The sequence below is a fragment of the Hippocampus bargibanti genome, linkage group LG05, assembly GCF_051943395.1.
Source record: "Hippocampus bargibanti isolate YZ-2025 linkage group LG05, ASM5194339v1, whole genome shotgun sequence".
Classification (NCBI taxonomy): Eukaryota; Metazoa; Chordata; class Actinopteri; order Syngnathiformes; family Syngnathidae; genus Hippocampus; species Hippocampus bargibanti.
This window is the reverse complement of record NC_142738.1, coordinates 24,936,416-24,947,015: the sequence shown is the minus strand read 5'-3', so window position 1 is coordinate 24,947,015 and position 10,600 is coordinate 24,936,416. Positions and strand designations below refer to the sequence as shown.

At 43.1% G+C, this 10,600-nt stretch overlaps 1 protein-coding gene across 1 annotated transcript in view; it reads left to right on the top strand.

The window, feature by feature from the left end:
• The first annotated feature begins 2,573 nt into the window (after positions 1-2,573).
• Positions 2,574-10,600, top strand: part of ranbp10 (RAN binding protein 10) — a 32,462-nt gene continuing 24,435 nt past the window's right edge. The window contains exon 1 of the mRNA XM_088997447.1: positions 2,574-2,907. Within this exon, the coding sequence (XP_088853573.1) occupies positions 2,709-2,907 (199 nt within the window). The 5' untranslated portion in view covers positions 2,574-2,708. The remainder of the gene's footprint in view (positions 2,908-10,600) is intronic.

Sequence of the window (10,600 nt, the reverse complement as noted above, 5' to 3'; positions counted from 1 at the left end):
CTGCTCCGCCCGCTTCCAGTTCCTCCCCCTTGGTCCCACATCTCCGTGGACTTTATCACTGGCCTCCCCCTTCCCGTGGCAAGACGGTGATCCTCACGGTGGTGGACAGTTTTTCTAAATCGGCCCACTTTGTGCCGTTGGTCAGGTTGCCGCCCGCCATCGAGACGGCAACCCTACTGGTCAACCACGTCGTCCGTCTCCACGGGATACCTATGTACATCGTGTCTGACCGGGGTCCTCAGTTCGTGACCCGGGTCTGGAAGTGATTCTGCAGGGCCATGGGGGCTTCAGCCAGCTTGTCATCAGGGTACCACCCCCAGTCCAATGGCCAGACCGAGCGGAAGAACCAAGACCTGGAGGCAGCTCTGCGCTGCGTATGCCTCAGTCGTCCTTCGGCCTGGGCCGTCCATCTTTCATGGGTGGAATACGCCCACAACACCCTCGTCTCGTCAGCCACAGGTCGGTCCCCATTCATGTCGGCCTATGGCTACCAGCCGCCGCTCTTCCCCACACAGCAAGGCGAGGTGGAGGTCCCGTCGATACAGCACCATCTTTGGCGGGCCCATTGGGTGTGGAGGGAGACCAGGGCAGCCCTGTCGCGCACTGCGGCCCGGAACCAGCAGGTCGCGGATCATCGTCGCCACCAGGCACCGGACTATCACGTCGGTCAGGAGGTGTGGCTGTCCACTAGGGATCTCCGGCTGGCCGGGACATCAGCCAAATTGGGGCCGCGCTTCGCGGGCCCTTTCCCCATCGAGGCCATCCTCAGTCCGGTCTCGGTCAGGCTCCGGCTGCCACCCACGATGAAAGTCCACCCAGTATTCCATGTGTCTTACAAGCCGGTGGAATCCAGCCCCCTGGCCCCCCCTCCTGCCCACCTCCCCCTCCGCAGATGGTGGTCGGAGGACCAGTCTACACTGTGCGGGAGATCCTGGACTCACGGCGCAAGGGTAGGGGCTTCCAGTACCTGGTTGACTGGGAGGGCTACGGACCGTCCACGAGGCGTACCCATCTAAACCGGGTGGGCCGCCGGGAGGCGTCCGTTGAAGGGGAGGTACTGTACTGTCACGTGCGAGTTGACAGCGGGGGGGGCTGCCTCTCCCGGCTGCCCTCCACCTGCTATCAAATCTCTAATCACGGACATGGGGCATTTATACGGTTCGCGGTCACCTCGCCAATGCCGGATGATTGACTCACCTTGACACTCTACCGTACCTGGACTCTTTCTGTACGAGTATATCCGGTCCGAGGTATTCTCCCCGCGCCCCTGAACTGATGTCATCTTCCAGGATTGCGTAATTTTGCACCCTCGTGTGCCATTTGTTTTCTGGCGTAGTAAGCAGGTCGGATCACCACCTGCCTTCTTACTCACTGTGTTTTCTTTTTGTTTGTGAATAAACATCCTGCTTTGTTGTTTGAATAAACATCCTGCTGTTGTACTTCTGTGTCGCCTGATTTGGGATCCCAAACACTCCACTTCGTTCCGACGAGTCAGCTGCAGTCACTCTCGCTCGGAACTGTTCCATCTTCTAGATCTCCCAGAGCATTGGCAACCTTTCTTTCTTGCAATGAATTTCATGTCATCAATTATTTCGTGTCTAAGATATTGCTCTTGGGGAAAAACATCTGGATTTTAATCAGACTAGTTGACAAAAACATCATTGTATTACAAACACACGCACGCAAACACTCGCACTTACACGCGTACACACACACGCGCACACAAACACGCGCACATACAATGTCACTTTAAATCCCGACTCCAGTCACCTGCTTTGGGTTTTCAGTGGATAACCGATGTGGAAAGTTTAAATATTTGCGTGGTGCTATATCAAGTGAAAAGTCAAAGACTAAATGGAAACTTTGAAAGTTCTTGTTCATTCCCAGCGATCTGAATTGTTCTACGCACATCACGGAATTGCGTTACGGCTGCGTTAAAAAGGTTACCAAAGCAAAGAAGACCAACGGGAAAGACCTACGTATAGCAGGCCACAGAGCGCCTGATTAGTTTCCAGATGCAAACCCCTACCCAAAAAATAACATACATTATTTTTTTCATCTACAGAATGCTAAATAACAATTGTATGTAACAATAAAAACACTGTTATTTATTTCCAACAACAGGAACGAACATCACAACACTTTGGTAACTTCAACATAAAAAAACACCCAAAACCTCACTTCGATTTGCTCACCAATTACTGTACTTTAAAAGCACGATATGTTTACGGTGGAATTACACGCCATGGTTTTTTTTTTTTTGCGTTCACTTATTCATTATTACGTCAACGTAAGCATTTCATGGATTAGGAATGATATATTAATTTGCTTGGTTAACATATCTAATATGATCAGTGGAATCTGCAACGTAAACAAGAATAAAAGTGTGGACAGATTGAATTGGTCCATTTTATCTGGAAAACTACATTTTTTTGCAACCTTGGCTAGTGATGGACCCTTCAGGGGTGCGGTAGCAAAGCCGTGTAGTCTTTTCTGGAAACATTCGCATTAAAGAGCATAATGAAAAACTACAATACCCACAGGGCGCTGTTCCACCCTACAATGACTACATTCTGCTGCTTCGTCGGGGATGTCACGCCGCTGCTATTTTCTCCTCACAGTCCCCTCTCACTTTCAGCGTACAGCTCAAGTGAAGTGAAACGGGGGTTGCACAAAAAAGAAGCGAAGATTCAGACACTGGCCCAAAAATGGCAGAGCTTGGTACGGGGAGCCTGTCATTAGGGGATCCTGTTTTTAATTACCAAGAACATGAGCTGAATGAGCGACTCAAGCGGCTTTACCCGGCCGTGAACGAGGAAGAAACCCCTCTACCGAGATCATGGAGTCCCAAGGATAAATACAGCTACATTGGGCTGTCACAGAGCAACCTGAGGGTCCATTACAAAGGTTTGAGATTTGGTTTCATGTTGTGTGGAGTAGTAACGTTACTCATACTAATAGTGTGGTGTCTCGTATTTGTCTCGATGATTATCTGTCTTTCTCTCAATAATCAGGTTCACGATGTGAATGGTGAATCCAGTAATCGCTGACTCTTTGCCCTTAGCCTTGCTTTGTGTCTCAGACGAGTAGATAAATGCCCAAAGGGTGAACTCACTCAACTCGGTAATTCATCTAATAACAATACTGAAATTACCCATCATCAACTCTGCTTCTTTTCCTTATCTGTCACCAATGACGTTGTTATTTGCAGTGACATGACATCGTTTTTGACGCACTCTACTGTTTGTATTTCTGGGTCAGAGATCATTTATGTGTACGTTGAGGGCTCTGCTGGTATTTCGGAGCTAGCAAACAGCTATGCAAGCACGGTCATTAGCTAGCTAACCGAGGTTTCCGATCTAGCTTTGACTTGTGACTTAGTATGCTCGTCGGGAGCTTGGATGACAGCGTAAACAGGCCACAAGATGCATATGAAACAAACGTGTTATGCTTTAATTCGACAAGACTGAGTGGAACGATCCAATTACTTGGTATTTGTTGTTGTTTCTGTCACGTATGAGCACTCAAAAAAATAATACAGGTATTTAATTCCTGAAAACGTTCTCGTTAAAATAAACGAATAAATACATTAAAACGCAAATTGTCATAACGGTGTGCCCAGTTCATTTCAATCCGTATTTGTCTCCAGCGCACAACATTTTGATGCCTATTCACGGGCAACCGGCTCGTTTTCAACAGCTGCTGGAGGCCGCTGCGCAAACAGAAGGCCAAATTTTTTTCAATCTGATTGTCGACATTTGCCTCAACCAGAAAGTATTTGTCCTGCAGTCGAACCAGTCGTCCGTTCTGATGACAACAATGTGTGTTGTTTTTATTTAATATAGATAATGTGTCATTTCTACAAAGCCATGTTAGAAGGTATATTTTCTGTTAATTCCCATAAGATCAAACTCTCAAAAAGGGAGGCTTCTATTTTGCTCATTTAGACACTGAATCCATTTTTCAGCATGCTGTCATGACTCGAAGATGGTGCATATTACTGTACCCCGTTTCATGATTTACAAACCTGGTGAAAGTTTGTGCATAGCAGCTCTTGGCCTTTCATTTGAATCCGGGTTAGGATGCAGAGTCGGACATTATGTGTGTATACATACACAAATGTTGTCAATAGGAATTTAGCTGTTCCTATTGACAAAGTGTCTGACTTACTAAATCTCACACTGAATAAAGCTTTGTGTGGATTTTGACACATTATGATAATTATCTTATCAGTATTTTCCATTTATCATAAATATTGTTTACTTCAGGCATCCCGTGTCATGGTTGAGATGTTTGCATTCAAATGGATGAGAGATGTTGGATAAACAAATTACCATATATATATATTTCCTTGCTACTTGTTCAAGTGACTGCCCTGCTCCCTCACACTTGTGGTTTCAATGCTATTTCGACCCAAAATGTCCCTGTTCAAGGCAAGCAGCTGTGTCAGGGACTTCTGTATAAGATAAATAAGAATGACCGTTGAACTCTTCTTGCACACAAAGAGAATTGCACAGCCACAGCAAAAATTTAGAGATTAATGCATTTAGTTTACTACTCGGGTTACTAAATCAAGTCCAGCTGTAAATGCAAACTATTTGAAGCCTTCCTTTTAACAAGATCCTGACCTCAAACATTCTCAGGAATTGGATCATGTATGATGCAATGTAAGAGATAGTACATATAGACACTTAACTTTGTAAACATGAAGCCACAATTACGCATTGATCGCAATCGTATTGCAACTTGTGAAACATAACTTTAACAGTGTGTTTCTTCTTTTCATCCCCTCTCATATTATGGTTTGATTATAATGGACAGGGAATGAGTCATTCATATGACTCATACACATATATTTTCACAAACCTGGCTATTCTACAGAGTAGTGCACAACCAAGACGTTCCTTTTGGCTTTTCCCTTGAGGGGTCCTCACAGCGAATCAGTGTCCTCCATCTTCAGAGGTTTAATTCGCATGTTTGTTTTGGCCAAGCTTTTGCGTCTGATGCCCTTCCTGACACAACCCTCTGTATTTAGCCGCATAACCAAGACCAATATTAATTAAAAAACAAATTTTAAATGTATCACATATTCATGAAAAGTAGGGAATCAGCAGTTGTTTGGTTGGGCTCTGTCTCGTTACTCATACTTCCACCCTTGTGCAACTCAATTGCTTGTTCACCTTGAGGATACGAGTGCGGAAGGTGTTCCAATTCTCCAAAGTACTGCGTCGTTCTTCTCCTTGCACACCTTTGTTCACCACTTTGGGATTCATGGCCCATCAGCCAAAGCACACAATTCGTTGATCACCCGCAGAAAAAAATATCCTGTGACTGCAAAGTTTTATAATTTTTTTAAATATATATATATATATTTCATTTATAGCTTATAAATGAAATGTCTTATTATTATTATTATTATTATTATTATTATTATTATTATTATTATTATTATTATTATTATTGTTGTTGTTGCGGATTTCACCAACAAAGCGGGAAACTGATGACATTGTCGATCTTTTCATTGAAAAACCGAAGCAGAGCGTTGCAGGTGTTTGAGGAGTGAAAGTGTGGGAGGTGAGAGCTAGGGGGTTGAATGATTTTGTTGTACAGGGAAAAGAGAGTCCGTGCATTTCCAGTGTTCGAGTCAATCAGTCCAGAATAGTATTGTGATTTTGCACGTGTGATAAAGTCCTTGTAATGGGTGAGGTGAACTGTGTACATGTTCTTGTGAGTAGTGAGGCCGGTCTTCTTGTAGAGTCTTTCCAGTTGCCGAGTTTGGTGGAGCGGAGATGGGCGGTGAACCATGGGCCGGACTGGGTGAATTGGACAGACCCGGATTTTACAGGAGCAAGGGCGTCAAGTATGTTTGTAAGGTCCGTGTTGTACCGGGAAACAAGTTCATCAGGGGGGGAGTTATAGTCCGGATTCAGGGTGGCAGCCATTGCAGTGAGGGTGACAGGGTCAATGTGTTTGATGTTCCTATAAGTGATGATGCAGGGTGGTTTGGGGAGAGAGAGTGTGATGGGAACGTTAAATGAGACAAGGAAATGGTCCATAACAGGTAGTTCATTTGCTGTGCAGTTGGCGGGGGTAAAGCCAGAGCAGCATATCAGGTCCAGAGTGTGCCCTTTTATACGGATGCTGTACCCTCTGCGTGGCCGGCAGAAAGATGACCACAGGGAGGTGATATCCTTGGAGTCGTCGAGGTGAAAGTCTCGACGTGATCCGCGGTGGATATATCTCCGGGAAGGCCGATGAGCGATTTCCAGGAAGTGGATTGTCCATTGGCAGCGGGTCCTGAGCAGCTCCGCCGCCGAATACTGCAGCCGTCCAACGGGTCGATGGAGGAGCGACATGATATCGACCAGCAATGTCCAGAGACAGGCAGCATCCAGGTTAACCCTCAACAGCGGTACAAGTGGGCGGAGATGGTACGTGTTCTCGTCTGTGATCCGGACAAACGATTGGAATCACGAGACGATACGACAGCCAAAACGGACTGGAATTCGACCATAAGTTCGTCTGGTGACTGTCGAGTATTTCCAGTGGTTACAGGAATTGTAAAAACTAAAAAGAAGCCAAAATGTTTTGCGGGCGAATAGCGGCAGCCAAGAGCGAGCCAGCATACACTCGACCCAGAAGTCCTCTAATAATGCATAAAGAGACTATACTTTTAGCAATGTTTTAAAATGATTCACTCAGGCAAGAATTATTTTTTGTCATCATATCTGATTCGCTGTGGCCCTTGAAGGCAAAATGTCTATTCCCTCTCGTTCCCTCAGATCCTCTTCCTCCCTCCACCTCTGTGTGTCCCCCTGCCCGTCTCAGCACGATGGGTGACAGAGCCTTCAGCTGCTCTGCCCCCAAACTTTGGAACTCCCTTCCTCCCAACATTCGTAACATTGATTCTCTTCCCACCTTCAATTACCATCTCAAAACCCACCTATTTAAAATTGCATTTTCTGTGTAGTTCTCTCTTGTTTCTATTCATAATTGTATTTTATTTATTATAGTACCTATGCTTGTCTGTGACTGTAAAGTGTCCTTGAGAGCTTTGAAAGGCGCTTAAAATGTAATGGATTATTATTATTATTATTATTATTACTATTATTAAAAGACGCCCAAAGGAAAAGAAGATATCATCATCTTATGCAATTGTATGTAACCAAAAACGGATTTAATTGTGTAATAAGGTACAATTTTTTGTCCATAAATGTAAGTTTCTATGTAAATATTTTTACCCATATACCTTGAACCTTGCAACCTTTCGCCACATTTCAGGCTTCAAACATAAAGATATAAAATTGTATTTTTTTGGTCAAAATTTATTGGATAATTTAAACCTTTTTAACACATAAAAACTGAAACGTGGGGCGTGCGATATTATTCGACCACCTTGCATTAATACTTTGTAGCGCCACCTTTTACTCCAATTTTCTCCAATTGTTTTTTTGTTCTTTTGACTTCAAGACGGCGCTGCGAGAGTGGCTGCCTTTCCAGCAGCTCATGTATTTTGTTTTTCTACTTTCATTCCTTTCATCACTTTGCTGCTGTGAAATGTAAATTTCTCCACTGTGAGACTAATAAAGGCATATCCAATATCCAATATCCAATATCCAATTACAGCTGCAACTCGCTTCGGGGATGTTTCTATCAGTTTTGCACATCGAGAGACTGATATTCTTGTCCATTCTTCTTTGCAAGAGTGTTGGTGAACAGCAGTCTTCAACTCTTTCCACAGATTCTCAATTGGATTCAGGTCTGAATTTAGACTTGGCCATTCTAACACCTGGATACGTTTATTTTTGAACCATTCCATTGTAGTTTTGGCTTTATGTTTTGGATCATTGTCCTGTTGGAAGATAAATCTCCGTCCCAGTCTCAGGTCTTGTGCAGATACCAACAGGTTTTCTTCCAGAATGTTCCTGTATTTGGCTCCATTCATCTTCCCGTCAATTGTAACCATCTTCCCTGTCCCTGCTGAAGCAGGCCCAAACCATGATGCTGCCGCCACCATGTTTGACAATGGGAATGGTGTGTTGAGGGCGATGAGCTGTGTTGCTTTTACGCCAAACATATCGTTTTGCATTGTGGCCAAGAAGTTCAATTTTGGTTTCATCTGACCAGAGCATCTTCTTCCAAGTTTGGTGTGTCTCCCAGGTGGCTTGTGGCAAACTTTAAACGAGACTTTTTATGGATATCTTTGAGAAATGGCTTTCTTCTTGTCACTCTTCAATAAAGGCCAGATTTGTGCAGTGTACTACTGATTGTTGTCCTATGGACAGACTCTCCCACCTCAGCTGTAGATCTCTGGAGTTCATCCAGAGTAATTATGGGCCTCTTGGCTGCATCTCTGGTCAGTGTTCTCCTTGTTTGAGAAGAAAGTTTGGAGGGACGGCCGGGTCTTGGTAGATTTGCTGTGGTCTGATGCTCCTTCCATTTCAATATGATGGCTTGCACAGTGCTTCTTGAGATGTTTAAAACTTGGGAAATCTTTTTGTATCCAAATCTGGCTTTAAACCTCTACACAACAGTATCTCGGACCTGCCTGGTGTGTTCCTTGGTTTTCGTGATGCTCTCTGCACTTCAAACAGAACACTTAGACCAGGGGTGTCAAAGTCATTTTTTGCCGCGGGCCACATTGTTGTTATGGTTTCCTCTCGACGGCCGTTATGAATTTGGGGAACCCATTAGAATGTTTAAATCCCTTCAAATATTACATATAGAGCACACAGCAAATTAATGAATAACTCGTTTTCAAATCTGAAGTCAAGAATAATGACTTTTATTGTGGTTGACATCCAAAAATATGAAATTTTGGCTCAGATTTTAGCAATCATCATGGAATTTAACAAGTTTGATTTGCTTTCGCGGGCCGAAAAAAATGATGTGACGGGCCGGATTTGGCCCGCGGGCCTTGACTTTGACACCTGTGCCTTAGACTATCGCAGAGCAGGTGCATTTATATGGAGACTTGATTACACACAGGTGGATTCTATTTATCATCATCAGTCAGTTAGGACAACATTGGATCATTCAAAGAACTGCACTAAACTTCTGGAGTGAGTTTGCTGCACTGAAAGTAAAGGGGCCGAATAATATTGCACGCCCCACTTTTCAGTTTTTTATTTGTAAAAAAAGTTCTTATTATCCAATAAATGTTGTTCCACTTCACGATTTTGTCCCACTTGTTGTTCATTCTTGACAAAAAAATAAAATTTCATATCTTTATGTTTGAAACCTAAAATGTGGCAAAAGGTTGTAAAATTCAAGGGGGCTGAATACTTTTGCAAGGCACTGTATTTTCCCAATGACTTGAATGCTTCAAATAGAGCATGAGGGTTTGGCCTTAAGTCAATGTCATGATATAAAATGAATAATTTCAATCGTGACGAGTGTGAAATTGTAAAATTAATGCTAAATTAATTTCAAACTTAATTTAAATTGAATTCTAAATTTCGCATTGCCTCTGCCTTATTGTCTCATAACTCAGTACTTTGTGATGCAAAATAGGGTAAATAAACCATATTACATTACAGATACAATGAATATATTTTTTTACCTTATAAACTCCTCGTCATGGCTGAAATCGCATCTGACTAATTCTCGGTTTTAAAATGTGCACATACTATTTAGCTGTTTTATTATTTTATCACTAGATAATTAATTGTAATGCTAATGTTCAGTTTTTACCTGGTTTCTCTCCGCCTAAATGTGGTTCGAGGCAGATGTGAAAAGCTTACTCTCCACCAAAGCACTTTTTGTGGTCTCGCATTACTGCATTTCACAATAGCTTATCCTTCTTCTCATTGTCAATGAATTGATTGATTGTTGCACCTATCATTGAAGATTTCATGACAAATCAATACAGTGAATCTGAGTTCAAGCGAGAGCGACATATATACAGTACCAGGGATGCCCAAGTCTTGTCGTCCAGAGCTGCAATAAGCCTGTTTTGCACATTTCCCCCCTCACACACACCTGATTCAAAATGATTAGCTTATCAGCACGCTTTGCTGAAGCCTGATAATGATACGAATAGTCATGTTGGATGAGAGAAACATGTAAAACACACTAGACAAGGCTTCTTGACCAGTGTTGGGGCCTCCGGTTTGTCAAGCAAACACATACAATGTTTTTCAAAAAGTTTAATATATACCAATGGATAAAAAGGTGTGAAGATCGAGGGTAAATTTCTTTCATGAGGTGCACCCAAAGCTTACTTCCCACTGTCATTTGGAACCACCAGGGACCGTCAAGGCTGCAGATGAAGTCATTCAAGTGATTTCAGCATTTCAAGCGCTCACAATCATTTTTTTAAATCCCAAGATACACTGTCTTCCATTATTCAATTTAAATTGTAAATATGTTTGTTGTTGTTGTAAAACACACGTGTATTGAATACTGTTTTGACTTTTAGGACTTCGTGTGCCCGCAGCAAGCTCTGAATATCTGGATATAACAGCAGAAAGTTTAAATGTGCAATTAAATGTCGCATCGCTTAATGGACTTGTTTAACTGTCCAAATATTTTGTCGTTCACAATGGCTGTGCTGTCAGATGACCAGATAAAATGGATTACAAGTGCATCACCAAGCAGA